At 40.0% G+C, this 16,650-nt stretch overlaps 1 protein-coding gene across 2 annotated transcripts in view; it reads left to right on the top strand.

Moving 5' to 3' along the window:
* Positions 1 to 1,288: 1,288 nt before the first annotated feature.
* Positions 1,289 to 16,650, top strand: part of tmem94 (transmembrane protein 94) — a 35,909-nt gene continuing 20,547 nt past the window's right edge. Inside the window, exons 1-11 of one of the 2 annotated variants that reach the window (XM_061094989.1) lie at positions 1,289 to 1,401; positions 3,085 to 3,457; positions 10,693 to 10,812; positions 11,083 to 11,210; positions 12,033 to 12,169; positions 12,776 to 12,981; positions 13,097 to 13,248; positions 14,015 to 14,117; positions 14,246 to 14,332; positions 14,594 to 14,710; positions 16,507 to 16,581. In XM_061094989.1, coding sequence (XP_060950972.1) covers positions 3,434 to 3,457; positions 10,693 to 10,812; positions 11,083 to 11,210; positions 12,033 to 12,169; positions 12,776 to 12,981; positions 13,097 to 13,248; positions 14,015 to 14,117; positions 14,246 to 14,332; positions 14,594 to 14,710; positions 16,507 to 16,581 — 1,149 coding nt within the window. In that variant the 5' untranslated portion in view covers positions 1,289 to 1,401; positions 3,085 to 3,433. The remainder of the gene's footprint in view (positions 1,402 to 3,084; positions 3,458 to 10,692; positions 10,813 to 11,082; positions 11,211 to 12,032; positions 12,170 to 12,775; positions 12,982 to 13,096; positions 13,249 to 14,014; positions 14,118 to 14,245; positions 14,333 to 14,593; positions 14,711 to 16,506; positions 16,582 to 16,650) is intronic. The other variant, XM_061094988.1, reaches the window with a different exon arrangement.

The raw sequence follows: 16,650 nt of genomic DNA, 5'->3' as shown, positions 1-16,650 counted from the left end.
CTGTCCACAACCCAAGTACTGACAGATCACCTGAAAACCAGAGTCATCTTTCTACAGGATCATTAGAGAGACAAAAGAAATAGCCTCCTGACGATTGAAGCTTTAATATAGTCAATGGTGTGAACGCAGAAGTCGGGGTGAAAGTTTATTTCCTGACTTTGAAATCGAAGATGACCCCTCTATTTACCAACATTACTGAAAGCTGTAATTTTTACTGTTTATTAGCACATTGTCGTTAAATGTGTCGTACAGTCTCATTTTCCCCCGTGTCCCCTGGGGGGCTCCGTAATAAACACACTCTGACTTCCTCGAGCTTTTATTTTGTTACTACTTCCTGTAACCGGCATTTGAATTTGCATATTAGCTAAATATTTAGTTTCACCCGAAACATTTAGATTTAACATTTATGTTTAGATTTAACATTTAGATTTAAATTTAAGATTTAGATTTAAATTTAACATTTAGATTTAAATTTAACATTTAGATTTAAATTTAACATTTAGATTAAACATTTAGATTTAAATTTAGATTTAACATTTAGATTTAGATTTAGATTTAACATTTATATTTAGATTCAGATTTAACATTTAGATTTAAATTTAACAATTAGATTTAAATTTAACATTTAGATTTAACATTTAGATTTAAATTTAAATTTAACATTTAGATTAAGATTTAACATTAAGATTTAAATTTAACATTTAGATTTAAATTTAACATTTAGATTTAGCATTTAGATTTAACATTTAACATTTAAGTGTAACATTTAACATTTGGATTTAAATATTTAAAATATCTCTAAGTTGACAAATATTGTTGTAAATGTGCAAAAAAGTGACTCAAAAATTCACACCAGTTTTTTAAACATGGTTTGAAGCTAAATGTGACAAAATGTTGCTGTTATTTTCAGCGTGAGCTGCTTGACAAACGGCACCCCATAGAGGTGCTGCATAAGAAGAATAGCCTAACCACCTTCACAAAGTTAATTAGGTATCAACAGCACATTCTGCCTACAGACCGGATGCTTCCAGACACAGCAGTGCCAATTGAACCACAACACCTCACGCTGTGATGGATCATAGTTGACACTTTAAAAGTCTATTTTAACCTCATATATTGGCATCAACACGTCACTGAACTGTGGTTTCCTATTTCAAAATACAACTGCCGCACAGCGCTGCAACGCTGGTCCGCCCACTCTCCCCTGAGCCAATTAGAGAACGGAGCACCGTGGAGCTGTCCAATCACCACACAGCATGCTCAGCTCGGGCAGAACGCTCCCCAACATGGCCGCCGCTGCACGGTGAAGGACCTGTATTAGATGCATTTGTTGTTTGAGGGAGAAAGGAAAAAATACACAATACTCAGAGGATATCAACGACGAACTGGAAACAGGAAGAGGTGAGCTCGCAGGCTTGTGTGTGTGCGTGTGGTCAGGTGGGAGCCGCTGTTGTCTTCGCGTCTGTCTTTGACGTGAAGGACAGGGGACGTTCACTGTATGAGCAGCACGATAGAACCTGCGTTACACTCAGTGTTGTCAACGCCGGTGTTGTCATCATTACATGTGTTGTTTTTCACCCAACCGAAACAACAACGTAACCATCCGCCCTATTGGACAGTTATAGATATAACACAGTGCTGTGGCGCTACTGTGGTGTGTGTAGTTCCCTGTGGCTGGCTCCTGAACGCTAGTAACAGGTTCAGACCCAAGGGACACTCCTTAGAGCTGAAAGCTGTCATATCCTGACATTCAGTGAACATATCACTGAAGCCGACATGGCACAATTGGAAAAACAGGGATGTGAAACAACTGATTTCCCTGAGATGATTTAGTACCAGGGCTGGTGCTGTCAGTGCTGGCTTCACTGGCATGGATCGCAGGGACACTTCAATGGAGGATTGCCATTGTTTTTGTTGTTTGTAACATCTCTGATATTCCTACAATAATCAGTCAAAATGTGAAAAGAAGTCTTTGTGATTACTGTTGGAGAAAACAAGAAACAATTTCAACTTGTGTCTGTGAAATGTGCCTGCTGAATGTGGCCATGCTCTGTAGCTTTCTGCTTGACTTGCACTGCCTTCACTTTATAGTGTGGTCCCGCAGGAGGACTTGTGGATCCTCCTTGGACAGTCTTGCGATGGAGTCAGTGCACCTGCTCACCTTTCAGTGTTTCTGCCGCTTTTTGTTTGGCTGATCACTCTCAACTCTTTGCCAATGGAGACTGCTGACTCTGGAGTTCAGTGAGGTTTTTGTGCCAGAGGAACCTGCTTATGTGGTCAGAGTGAACGGGCCTGGTGTCAGATTCAGGGCCTCAGTCTGCTTTTCTGTTGTGCTACAATGCGCAACTCCATTGAACAGATATTGTGTTAAAGTCTAACTCCAGACTTGCTGTCCTTAAAACTTTTTTTCCCTCGAAATAACATATTCAAAATGTTTGTCGAGAAAAAACTTCCCTCACTGCCTTAAATGGCATACATGTAACTACACCTTCCTTCCTTAGTTTGTGATTGGGAATATACTGAATATGCTAATATGTCTCCAGCTCTGCTCCTATTCGCCCTTACCTCACAGCTCACTGCTACTGAGAACCACCCTCAAGTTAACAGGATTGTGAAATCACAAACCCTGGCTGGAGCAGTGTTAAGGGGAAAATACTCTCGCATATATTCACTGCATATCAGCCACAGAAGCCAAAAACATTTTTTACAAATACAAATACGTTTTTTTGTTTCTCCTATAGCTAGCTGCTTGCTCTAGCGGTTCATATGTGACGTATGCCATAAAGCAGGTCGTAACATTCAGTTACATAGTGCAGTTCTAGAGCATCCAGGGAGCGCTGTAGCAATGATAGAATTGCCATTCTTCCTAAGTATGTGTACCATTAAAATGATTTTAGGCCATAAACATTTCCTAGTGTGGCTTGAAAGTCACAGTGGGGACATGCTAATATGTTTTAAAAAATGTGATGTGAGGAGGTCTCTAATTAAACTTGGCCTACATTGCGGTGAAATACTGCAGTACAGGCCGATGTAGATGTAATTACACACGCTTATTAATTGATTTGTGTTTTGTAATTTATCCAGAGGCCCCTACATGACTGCTGAGAGGACGACCCATATGCTGCACCTGAGAAACGGTTCACCCTCCAAACAAAAACTCCATATCTGAAAGTACCCTGCTTCTCTACCGAACCCTGCAGGTGTGGGCGTGCCTCCTGTCACACTGGCAGGAAAGACAAGGGGGAGGTGTTGCAGGGTGGGGTACCAGGGCTGCACCCACCTGCCTTCTCCATCTTCCTTGAGCTTCAGCTTCCATTGGCGGTGGGCTGAGAGGGATTTCGGCTAGGAGCCTTGAGCGTGTGGCCTTTGACAGGGTCTGCCAGGTGGCATTGGCTGGTTGAGGAGCAGAGCATGTTGAGTGGTTGTGGTTGCCATGGAGCTGCAGGATAAGAAGCAGGTAAGTCTAGTTGCTTAGCACAGTATGTGTCAATGCTACCTAAATGCCCCTGAGGTGCAGAATTGTTTACCCAGCGGGTAGTGCACTGTGATTAAGGTTGGTGTTAATTTTGTCAGTTGCTTTTATAACTAATCCTGAGCTCAGAAGTTCTCTTTCGTATTAGTCAACTTCCTCTATTTTCAACCTCATCCTCAATTTTTTATAATTTTTGTAGTGAACTCAAACGCTGTACATTTTATTCTTATCTTAGTCAAAGAAAGCCATAGACATTTAAGTTTGTATTTTTTCACGTCATAATTTGAAATGAGAATTTCAATCTACAGATTTTTGGCAAAAAGAAAATGGAAAATAATCCACAGTATTAACGTGAAAGAAACCCCTTCAGACTCAAGAAAACCCCCGTACATCAGGATCCCAAACCGTAATAACCTTTATTTATATATATATCTATCTATCTCATACCTTTTTTATGGTCAAAGCTAAAAAAACAAATTTCCAGATTATTTTAATGCATGCATCAAAGATTATAGCATAAATTGATTGATTATTAAAGCAGTGAGAACACTAAGTTGTTCACTAACAAAGTGAATTATTCCACTTTCCACAATACTACATCTAAAAAAATCATAAAATCCAGCATATGGACAGTTATAAATCAAGAAAGTCTAAAATGTTTTAAAAAATGATATATACAGGACTGTCTCAGAAAATTAGAATATTGTGATAAAGTTCTTTATTTTCTGTAATGCAATTAAAAAAACAAAAATGTCATGCATTCTGGATTCATTACAAATCAACTGAAATATTGCAAGCCTTTTATTCTTTTAATATTGCTGATTATGGCTTACAGCTTAAGAAAACTCAAAAATCCTATCTCAAAAAATTAGAATATTTCCTCAGACCAAGTAAAAAAAAGATTTATAACAGCAAAACAAAATCAAACATTTGAAAATGTCCATTAATGCACTCAGTACTTGGTTGGGAATCCTTTTGCACGGATTACTGCATCAATGCGGCGGGGCATGGAGGCAATCAGCCTGTGGCATTGCTTAGGGTTTATGGATGCCCAGGATGCTTCAACAGCGGCCTTTAGCTCATTTGCATTGTTGGGTCTGGTGTCTTTCAGCTTCTTCTTCATAATACCCCACAAATTCTCTATGGGGTTCAGGTCAGGGGAATTGGCAGGCCAATCGAGGACAGTAATGCCATGGTCAGTACACCAGTTACTGGTGGTTTTGGCACTGTGGGCAGGTGCCAGATCATGCTGGAAAATGAAATCCTCATCTCCATAGAGCTTTTCAGCAGACGGAAGCATGTAGTGCTCTAAAATCTCTTGGTACACAGCTGCATTTACTCTGGACTTGATGAAACACAGTGGACCAACACTAGCAGCTGACATGGCTCCCCAAACCATCACTGACTGTGGGAACTTCACACTGGATTTCAAGCAACTTGGATTTTGCTCCTCTCCAGCCTTTCTCCAGACTCTGGCGCCTTGACTTCCAAATGAAATACAACACTTGCTTTCGTCTGAAAAGAGGACTTTGGACCACTCTGCAACTGCCCAGTGCTTCTTTTCCATAGCCCAAGTCAGACGCTTCTTCCGTTGTCTTGAGTTCAGAAGTGGCTTGACCATGGGAATACGGCTATTGTAGCCCATTTCCCGGACACGTCTGTGAACAGTGGCTTTTGATACCTGGACTCCAGCTTCAGTCCACTGTCTTTGAAGCTCCCCCAAATTCTGGAAGCGACCCTTCTTCACAATGCGGTTAGGGCTGCGGTCATCTCTCTTGGTTGTGCAGCGTTTCCTGCCACATTTCCCCCTTCCAACAGACTTTTTGTGGATGTGCTTTGAAACTGCACTCTGTGAACAGCTTGCTCTTTGAGAAATTTCTTTTTGTGTCTTACCCTCCTGATGGAGGGTGTCAATGATGGTCCTCTGGACAGCAGTCAGATCAGCAGTCTTCCCCATACTTGTGATTTAGTTTACTGAACCAAGCTGAGTGTTTTTCAAGGCTCAGGAAACCCTTGCTGGTGTTTCGAGTTAATTAGACGATTCAAGTGATTAGTTGAATACCCTACTAGTATACTTTTTCATGATATTCTAATATTTAGAGATAGGATATTTGAGTTTTCTTAAGCTGTAAGCCATAATCAGCAATATTAAAAGAATAAAAGGCTTGCAATATTTCAGTTGATTTGTAATGAATCCAGAATGCATGACATTTTTGTTTTTTTAATTGCATTACAGAAAATAAAGAACTTTATCACAATATTCTAATTTTCTGAGACAGTCCTGTATTTGTGTATAAATCTTGTGTAGATTCTACAAAATCATTTTTTAGTAAAGGAACATTTTAAGAGCTATTGATGTTTCCCCTTTATGATCCTCAGTGTTGCACACAACATCATTGCACGTTCTCCTGTTTCACAAGAACTCACATCATCCTTAATAACTTTCAGGCATTTTAGTTTACGCCATCTGAAGGGTCGAAAGCTCAAACTTCTTCAGTTAAACATATAGAGGCGTTTCACAACCAGGCAATGCTGGTTTAACATATTGAGAGTAGGAAATTAAATGTGCCTGCCGCTGACCTTACTGTATGCCTAACAAGCGGGAGGAAGAGCTTTTTGGATCCTCTTTTATGTTAGAGTTCCCACCTATGTGCGGTGTTGTGTTATATAACCATTCATTCATAACTATACAGTCAGAAAACTGAACCTGCCCCTCTCTCAAGGAGATACAATGTCACATAAGTTCTAGAGGCAGACTTGGTTTTCACATATTTGCATCACAAGACATTCATTTTAGTATAGTGAACATTTCTGTTTGAGTTGATACTTGTGATTATGGTATGATGGTTACATAATACATTTAGCATATTTACTAGGAATAGAACAACATAATGAATCCCTGTTGAATGTGCCAAACGCTGAACAACATAGGACTACCTTGTAATCCACTTGTTTGTTTTTACTGTGTTACTCATAAGACTCTATTTGAGCAACCCGCCATTGTGGTATCTAATGGTGTTGAATAATCGCATTGTGAAGGCCTCAGTTTGTTAATAGAAATGTTCAGTAAATGCATCTGCTCATCATCTCATTCAAATCACTGCCTCTCTGGTTTTTATGTTAAAGTTAAATTACATTTTTTTTTACATGAGGCAACATCAACAAAAATGGCCATTTAAGGCAAACATTAAATGTCTCCAACTTATTTGAATTGCCATTTAGTCCCAGCTGATCATGATGTAGTTCAGCTTCAAGCTGTAAAAGAAGCAGTGCAGTGAAGCTCCCACCTATACAATAGAAAATCAGGTCAGTCCTTGTTAAATTTATTTTAACTCTATGTCAACACCTAACCCTTATTTAAACTTCTTTAACACAGTTCCCACTTTTCCAACTTGTTCTTCTTTAGCTACATTCAAATGTAAGCCAACAGTACAGCACAGCGTCTTCATCATCCTCACTTCAGAGATTTCAGTCAGTTATTAACTAGTGCTTTAATGTGTAAAAACTGCAGTAGCTACGGGTTGAAATGTAACCAATTTTAACCACTTTCTAAAGTGAGATTTTATTCTGTACTACGTATAATGTTTAAATTTACTTTCCCTTTACAAATTAACAAAATATAAAGTAACAAATAAGTAAAGCTGTGATATAAAATGAGTTGACTCATTATCTACTCACCACTAAGCAAATGGAGGGGTGGGTGAAGTGTTAGTCCACAAAACACTTTTGGAGTCTCAGGGGCAAAACAGCATTGCAGCCAAATCCAACACAATCGAAGTAACTGGTGATCAATTCTTCAAATGTTAACAACAGCGGAAAAAAAAAAAAAAAATGCCTCCATACTACTCCTGTGGTGTCATCCAAGTGTCCGTAACCCCGACATTCATATTCGACTTGTGTTTTAAGCCTAAAAATAAGCTACCGGAAGTAGTGATGCTAACACACTTGGCCCTTGGGCGTGAGCTTGGGCGAGAGTATGGGCACAATTTCCAGTGTGTGTTCCGGACACTTGGATGACACCACAGGAGCAGTATGGAGGCAGTTTCTTTCCTGTTGTTTTTTGACATTTGAAAAATGTATCACCAGTTACTTAAACTATATCGGATATGGCTACAATGCTGTTTACCCCTGAAACTCAAGCGTTTTGTGGAGTGAAACACTTAACCCACCCCTCCATCGGCATAGTGATGAGTAGATAATGAGTGAATTAAATCTTTTGGTGAGCTATATAAGGAAAGAGAAAAGAGTTTCCTCTTATAATACAAGCAAACCACACCACTGCATTTTATATAGCCTGTCAGAAAAACAGTGTAAGTCTTGTTGTCTGTACTGTCCTCTCTACCATTGATATGCCTCCATCACTGCAAAAATATGCTAAGCTGGAGAGAATGAAAAGGCCAACAGGGTTAAACAGGCCTGGTTGGCATGGTTCCTCACATCAAAAGAGCTTCTCATCCTCCCTCCATTATATACCCGCTGCACCCCGAATGAAATGAATTGAATGAGCCCTGGTCCATGCCAGAGAGTAGGCCAAACGGGGCATTTTTGAATTAAAGTCCAGCTGGCAGTGAGCAGCGCGGTGACGCTGGGCTCTTTTTTCCTGCATCACAGCCACAGAGGAAGGCTGGGTGAGGTTTTGCAGCATCACCATCTCAGCAGGCAGCGTCTCCAGTTAGTCCACTCGCATGTTGAGAACTTGTTACTGCAGTGTAATAATTGTCATCATGTAGCACAGCTGCGGTTGCACATCGCCCTGTGAGCTCAGCTGGAGTGTGACAGATTTGGAAAGAAGCAGCGCAGGGCTGTCAGCGTGTTAAAGATGAGAGAGGAGATCTGTCTGTGGAAGAGTCGTGTAAGTTGTCTCCTTCTTGCTTCTGTTCAGTAGGTTGCTGAGCACACTTTCCTCAATGGGTAAACGAATGTTTGTTGCTTGTGTGGGTGAGCGAGTGGGTGATCAATTGGTGAGCCTCCACAGTTAATGTAGAACCTTCCTAGTTTGTAGACAAACTCTGCTTTACTCAGGCTGCTCCGGCTCCCTGCTCTCTGCGCATTGACATATATCTGGAGGATTTTGTTGAGGCATTGTTACTCTGGGGAAATGAGAAGATATTTATAGCTCGGCTGTGTGGGATGTACCGCTTGAAAGCAGAATCCCTTGTGTGTGATTTCATATTTGTGTATTTTTCTGTGTGTGTATGTGTGGGTCTTTGTACACACAGATCCTCACAGTGACATGGAGTGTGGGAAAGGTTACTTTCCCATTAACATCAGAAAGGGCTCTGTTTCCCTTTCTATTATAAACTGATTAATTTCCTCTTGACACAACCGCTTTAGTACAGGTATGGTCTATGTATATATATTTATATTATGGGTCAATGTAAACAATCACTTGATTAATCAATTTGTTCATTAACAAAATGTAATGATAGCAATTTTGACAGCTGGCTCCAATTCTGCTGCTATTTGTATTGTTACTTGCTCTGATACTTTATAGAACTGTTGATGAATCAGATAACTGCAGTTAATGGCCCATGAAAAAAAGCAAACTAGCTCAGTGTTTTAAACATGTAGACCTTGTGATTTCCCCAATTTACCATTGACTCATCCTGCACTCAGGAGTGTCTAACATATATTAGGTTTTTATTATCATTATATATGGTCTCTCTCCAATAAGGATTTGATCTTTGTTGTGTTCCTCTGTTCAATCCCTGTCCAATTCATTGATTAAATCTGCATGCGTATGATAAGATGGTGGCGTCCTCGCCAACAGAGAGCAGAGTGCTGTTGTCATGACTTTCCCTGTTGAGTTGCTTTCTATTATATCTGGCATAGGGGTGTGCAGCACTTTCAACATTATTGGCTTCTGTTAATGATAATCAATATCCAGGACTATGGAGGGCTCCATAGTGCTTGGTCATGGGAACTGTTGGGTTCTCTCTAAAAAATTGTAAGGTCTTGACCTTCAATTTAAAGTGGCTTAAAATAATGGATATTATGATTTGGCGCTATACAAATAAAATTGAATTGAGTAGCCTTTTACTTTATCCGGAAACATGACAATATGCACTGTCATGACATTCGGTTCACATTGTCTTTAATTGTACCTACTGCAACTGTGGAGTGAGCTCAGAAATGAATTGTTTTCTGTAGAATTAAATAGAAATATTTGTTATTTCATTCTGTTGTAAATTTAAGATGGGACTGCCTGTTTTTGAGTGTGAGGTGTGTGGATGGGTTTGTCTGATCAAACCACCAGCCTTAAGATAATTATATGTGCTGAGGCTTCCTTGCCCGTAAATTGCTACCTCGGCGTGATGCTGAGCAAGTTAAAATATAATAATTAAAATATATTTGTTTAAGTTAAAAGCATGGTCAGTTGTTGCTGACTTAGAATACTCCTGTAGGTGTGAATAGTTCGCTGTCTTTGCGACTACATCCACATTAATAAGTTTAAAAAAATACTATTGTAGAAGCAGTGTCTGTCCATAGTAACACACCTGAAAAAGCACATCACCTAACCATTCACCTACACTGTCCTTTTTCCTATAAACTGCAAGCAGATTGTCTACACTGCAGTTCATTGCTTGGTTTTCAGAAAATAACAAGGAACACCAATTTTAAGAATTAAGGCTAAGAGCAGTTATTTCTTTGCTTGGACCGACAGAGAGGTGAAATTGACAGTATTTGTGAAAAATGCTTTGCCCTCACTGCTGGTAGTTGAGTCGGACTGATAAGAACCAATCAGACAGAAATTTTAGGTGTCTACGTCGTAGTTGTCAAAGGTAGGAGTTAATGTCCATCCACACTAGAACACAACCCCAGAGTTTTCAAACTAAAATAGGGCCAGCCGCCTTTTCATAAGGGGCTTGAACTAGTGTGGACATCAGGCGTAAATGTAGAAGACATGAGGCATGTTAATACTAAAACATGTTTGTCAGTCTTCTGATTGACTTGAAACCCCTGTGTCGCCCCCTATTGCCGAATGTCAGCTTGGAATGGCTCCAACCAACATGAGCTTCACGGATTTATAAGCAGACGTAGCTTATGGATGGATGGACATTTATTTAACGGTATAGCCTATTATGTAGGATTTGGTGGTAGCATTCACAAAATATTTAGCATAAAGCTGCAACATTGACAAAATGTAACAAAAGTAAAGGGTTCTGAATACCTTGTGACTCAACCAGTCTATGAAGGGGTTGTTTTATTTGTTGTTGCAGGAGGAAGATGTTGTTACTTTTGGCCTTTCGACTGGCCAGGCTCTGGGGAAGCTCCGAGACCAGCTCAGCAACTTACTAGAGCAGCACCAGAGGGCTGCACACAAATCAACCTCTGCAAAGGTATACATTACACACTCACGCACACAAACACACACACATTCACACGCATATGCACATGCACATGCACACACACAAATACGCACACAAGATCTGTCAGTTTTTCCAAAAGCTCAAATGAAGTTGACAAGACAAGAATTCACAAAAACTCAAATATATTTAATCGTCAACCCATCTACTAAAAGCAACACAGTTCCTTGATCATTTGTCAAATGCATTTCATGACAGATACATATTATTTAGCTAATGCCTTGTTTTGCCATGTTTTCATAGGAAAAGTGGATGAATAGCTTCCTTTACCATGGCAACCGTAGTTCCTGCCTACATTGGTCTGGAGCTGCCCACACTCTTATGGTGGTGTTGGGACTCATATGTTGCTATGGTAGCCAGCCAAAGGGCAGGTAGGTAACCTCTCTTTGATTGAACTGTAATATTCTGGAATGTGTCTGATTCTGTGAATTAGGGGCGGGGACTCTACACTTCAATTCATACTCATTAGGCAATTACAACAACAACAAAAAAGCTACTCAAAATTACAAAAAAAATTTACATTAACATTTTCTTTGTGATCAAATTAAAATAACATAAGATTGTAGAATTACATGTCCCTCGGGGTGGTCCCTTTCGGCTGTAAGTCTGTAAGGTCTTGGTCAGGGAGAAGGAATGTCCTTGCTGAGAAACATCATTGCAACTGTCAAGAAAAGAACAGCAGTTTTGGAAAGTTGGTAAAGACAAGCCAGCAGTCTAGTTTGCAAATACGGACTCGCAGTGATGAAAAATCTCATCATAATTACAGCTGGAAAAATGCAGCCAAAAAGAAACAATTTTATGGTACTGTTCTTTGATAGAGTTTATGTTCTTCATTTGAGTTTCAAGAGACCACACTCAGGGCACTGGCATGAAGTAGACAAAACACAGGTCTGTACCAGGTCTGGGGCCTCATTTATAAAACAGTGCGTGGGATTCATACTACTTTTGTGCACAAAAGCCAAAAATGGCATACGCAAAAAAAAGATTCCGATTTATAAAACCGTGTACAAACACAGCTGAAGGGAATTTCCCTTTTATAAATCATAGTCCACCTGGAAACATGATTACGTCTATCTGCGTGGAACTCCGCCCTCTACAATCTCATAATCAACCATAAATGGTCCATGCAAAGCACCTCATTTCTACTTGATTTGTCGCATGTTAATGTTTCATTGTGCTTTTTACGTCCACAGTTCTGGTATAGAGCTGATGAACGCTGCAGCCCTCCTTCTCCTCTTTGTGCTGAACCTGCTGCTGGTCGGACGTCAGGAGAGGCTTAAGCGCAGTGAGATGGTCCGCCGCCTCAAGGACATTATAACACAGCTCAGTGGTGAGTCAGGCGCGTTGACTCACCACTGGAAATGTAAAATTATGGCAATTGAAAAGAAAATATTGGTTTACTATAACTTTTGTCTCACTCAGCTACTTGTTACTCATTATTGGCAGCATTCACAATCAAAGTGGTGGAAACACAGATTAGTGTCAATCATCAGAATCCACAGATGGGATATTGTCCCATATTACATTTTTAACTGCTTTACTATGATATAAAACTGGTATATAAATTGACTAAATGTCTTTTGATTTCTTGCTGTGTCTTCATCAATGGTAAATTATGTTGCTCTAAAGGAATTAGGCATCATTTTCACTGTTTTGAGTACAATGTTAACCACATTTTGATTTGAGTTTCAAGGTCTCTGCTGTTCTCATTCCTTAGTCTCCTCGCTCATTTATTAAACAGTTTTTTAATACATAACTATTCAGGACCATACTTAAAGGGGCATCCCTAAACTACAAGAAATTGCCTATTTAAAATAATAAATATAAGTTAATAATACAATTTGCATAGAGTGACATGCTTGCTGTATTCATGCAGGTTTTCCCTGCCTATCCCCTCCTTCTGAAAACATCCTCACTGTGTTTCCCTGTATTGCAGACTACCTGTCAGGGTGTGAGGGGGATGTGCGGTGGTCTCTGTCACTGTACCCTGACCTCTACACACCTTCATCCCCTTCGTGGTCCCTTCACTGGACCTACCGTGACTCCCAGCTGGTCAATCTGCCTGTGAGTCTGCTGGTGGAAGGAGACATCATCGCTCTGAGACCTGGTCAAGAAGCATTTGTCTCACTCAGAGGCATTAAGGTGAGTAGATACACATATAGGACCTATGTGCACACTCTTGTTTTCTTTTATTATACAGTATACAAAGGTGTCAAACTGTTCCTTTAAAACTAAGCTAGATCATTTCCCTCCTCAGGATGATGAGCACATTGTGTTGGAGCCAGGAGATTTATTTCCCCCATTCTCCCCTCCTCCTTCCCCTCGGGCCAATGAGAAGAGAGGACCCCAGAACCCCCAGCAACACCGCCACTTCAGAGTGGTCCGGACTCCTGTGCTGGACACAGTCAGGTAGGGAACTAGGTCCTGTCAGGTCTGGGTTTTGAGAGCTAGTTTGTTTTACAGAATAATTTTGTAATATGACAAGTGATAAGTTGCAAGAATATATTAAAAATTTAATGAGAAAATGTAACAATATAACCAGAAAGAGAGGATTGCTTATTTAGGAAATGAGCATCAAGGACAACTTATGCTCCCTAGAGTCCCATTCTCTCTAGATCTTAAACCAATAATTTCTTGAGCAACTATGAAACACCTTTGAATATCACACAGATGTAACCAGCGGTAGCTTTGCAGTCGACCACCACCAAACATTTCCACTAAGTCTGTGTGGTTCCTTCTTCGGAATAGATAGTTTTTTGGCCCAATCTTTTCAAAGTCCCACTTATATTAATATGGTTCTGACGAGCCAAAAGATTAAGCATATTGTTATTTTTGAAACTTATACTCAATTATAATTTAACACAGTGCTCTACATTAGTCATTTTAATGGAGGTGACAAGCAGATTTTTTGATATTTCCCCTCGAACATAACACTTCTAAGTCTAAGATAAGATAATGGCTTTATTCTCTCAAACAATTATAACTTTTTTTCTCATAATATTAAGACTATTTTCGAAATGTCCGATTTTCTTTTCCCTTTCAGTTGCTCTAATACTCCGTTGTACTTTTGACAGTCTGAAAAACATAACTTCTCTGAGTTCTCTGTGATTGAGAAAAAAAATTTGGAAATTTATTTGTTTGTTTTTCGATTTGTGTCTTTTTATGTTTTCAACAGGAACAGTTTGGAGTTGGCGCTGGCTCGGCCGATCACGGTTCTAGATAACGAGAGGTTTACAGTGCAGTCGGTCATGACCAAGATAGTCTCTCCTGTGGTGCTGGTGAGCATTTAACACATTATCATTTTGTGACAGTGTATTTGTAATCACTGGCTCTCTACGGAAAACAACACGGATGCAATGTGTGCCACCTTATCCTCACTGGTATTTCTTACGGTCTGTGCCTTCAGGTTGCGTTCCTGCTAGTGAACACTGTCCGCTACTTTTGTGACACACCCAGCCTCACCCCGGCCTGCTACAATTTCTTTCAACTTCAGGTACTATCATTAAAAACTACAGACTCACACTTAACAGAGACTTGAGTGTGTGCAGAATTTTGACAGCAATTTTCTTGCTGCACATAAGCAGATTGTGCAAACATGTCAACTAGCCTGAATCAGAATCACATAAAAGTCAATTATTTATTGTTATATATACTGTTCATAATATTGTAATAGACCATATACAAATAAGTTAATTAGACATTTATAAACAATTTAGTGTAAATTAAATGATAGATGTGTTAATTCTTTGTGCAGTTGATGGGTGTTCTGCCCATCTTGCCGCTGCTCTTCCCTGTCATGTGGGTGCTGGTGAACGCCTTCGGAGAGGCCAGGGTCCTCGCAGAGTTCAACCGGTTGTCACCAGCTGCGCTGGTGAGTGATAAAAGCATAAATGCACAAAATTCTTATATTGTGATGTGCACTGGCACTAGAGACAGCTTCAGGTGCTAATATGGGGTTTTGTGTTTGTGAGTATGAGCCAATATCTACACACACAGACACAGAGACATGTGCACACACAATCACACACGATTTAGGGTTAGACTGATACCTTGGTTTAAATCCCAATGACAAGGTCCATACCAACCGTCAGTAGTCCTACCTACAGGATATGCCGAACAATAATAAAATATATAATATACATAATATAATTATTTATTTACTTTTATGTAAAGACCACGCAGGAATTGGGCCATAAGAAAAATTGTGCTATGCATAAGGTCAACAATGAGCTACAATTCCGAGACTGTCAGACCACTTATGTGGCTGTGAGCATATGGAAGTAAATCAGTCTCATCAGATTATGAAATTTTAAAGCCTTTGAATTTCTAGCACTGAATTTTTTTACTTTGAAATTATGCATTTCTTATTTCAGTCTTCAGTCCGAGATACCAGGAAAAGCAATCGATAGATCTCACATCACATCTCACATCGAACCAAACCTCGTGTTGGTTTGATGCCATGGCCGGTCTAGCAGCAAAGCTGACAGTATGGCGCTTCTCGTTGTCGCAAGCACCACCTGACGTCACCTGAAATTTAGTGGCAAACAATGCAAATGCAAAATTTCAATAAAAAAGAGCATCTGTGTCCAGCTGTCCGCTTGTTTCTGTTGTCTTTTTGCCCAAATCTGGCTTTACGAGTTGCGCTTTTTGGACTAAAGTTCCTTGTCCAAGGATTTAAAAGACTCCTGCAGACTGTGTTTTACCTGCATTTCTATCGCAGTCTAAAGACCAAGGAGATTAGACAAATTAGCATGACGTTTGAACGGCCCCGTCAGTTACGGCAAGTTGCCCTGCTTAGCCCATCAGGTAGCAGTAATGCAGAATAGTACACAACAACAATTATACTGCATAAATCAAGCAAGAATAAACATGGAGGAAATTCAAAACGTGCTTGATCGTGAATTTCTGTTTCGAAAATGTACTACCCACTTGGCAGTGACCTTTTGGGGGGTAAAAAGATTTTTTACAGAACTTAACTTACCCCCTGTCTACATAATGCGGATATTTTGCCAAACTAAATCTTCTCTCTGTGTTTGGGGCTTTCGTCCATACGCAAGCAGCGTAGATTTTATACAAACGCATTCCAGAGTGAATATTTGCAAAAACAGCCATTTTGCAAAAACTGGATTCCATTAATTCAAATACAAAATATGAATATAAAACGATGACGTCACATGCTCACTGTTGTCCCATTTCTGTTATTCATGGCCGTCTGCCTTGCTCAATATAACTTAGACCACAGTGTTCTTCTCTGATAATTTACAGATCATTAGAGTTCGTCTTTATTGCCTCCCATTTGTGGTTTGTTTTTGTGTTCTCGTCTGGACAGAGATATTTAGTGAAATGAGTGTGGACAGAGATTTTATGGAGGCGAAATTAGCCATTCAAAAATACATCTGCAGAAGTAAAGTTAGTTAGTTAGTTAGTTCTTGTCTGATTACTTATATATCAAAAAATCAAATCAGTCTAACCCTTACACACACACACACACACACACACACACACACACACACACACACACACACACACACACACACACACACACACACACACACACACACTCAAACACACACACTCACTCCCACTCATACGCACACACACAGAGAGAGAGAGGAGAAACACACACAGAGGAGACACAGCGAGGGCCTCCCTCTGTGTTTTAACTAGACTCTTCTCTTGCCCCAGCTTGCTAAGTTCTCTGAGGACACTCTAAGCAGCTACACCGAAGTGGTTTCCTCCCAGGTATAACCTCTCACTATCTCACTCCTTCCCTACCCTCCTCCACTTGCTTGGCTCCCAACTCCACTCGAT

This window comes from Limanda limanda, chromosome 21, assembly GCF_963576545.1.
Source record: "Limanda limanda chromosome 21, fLimLim1.1, whole genome shotgun sequence".
NCBI classification, from domain to species: domain Eukaryota; kingdom Metazoa; phylum Chordata; class Actinopteri; order Pleuronectiformes; family Pleuronectidae; genus Limanda; species Limanda limanda.
Note: the sequence above shows the minus strand (reverse complement) of the source record. Positions and strands in the feature narration are given on the sequence as shown.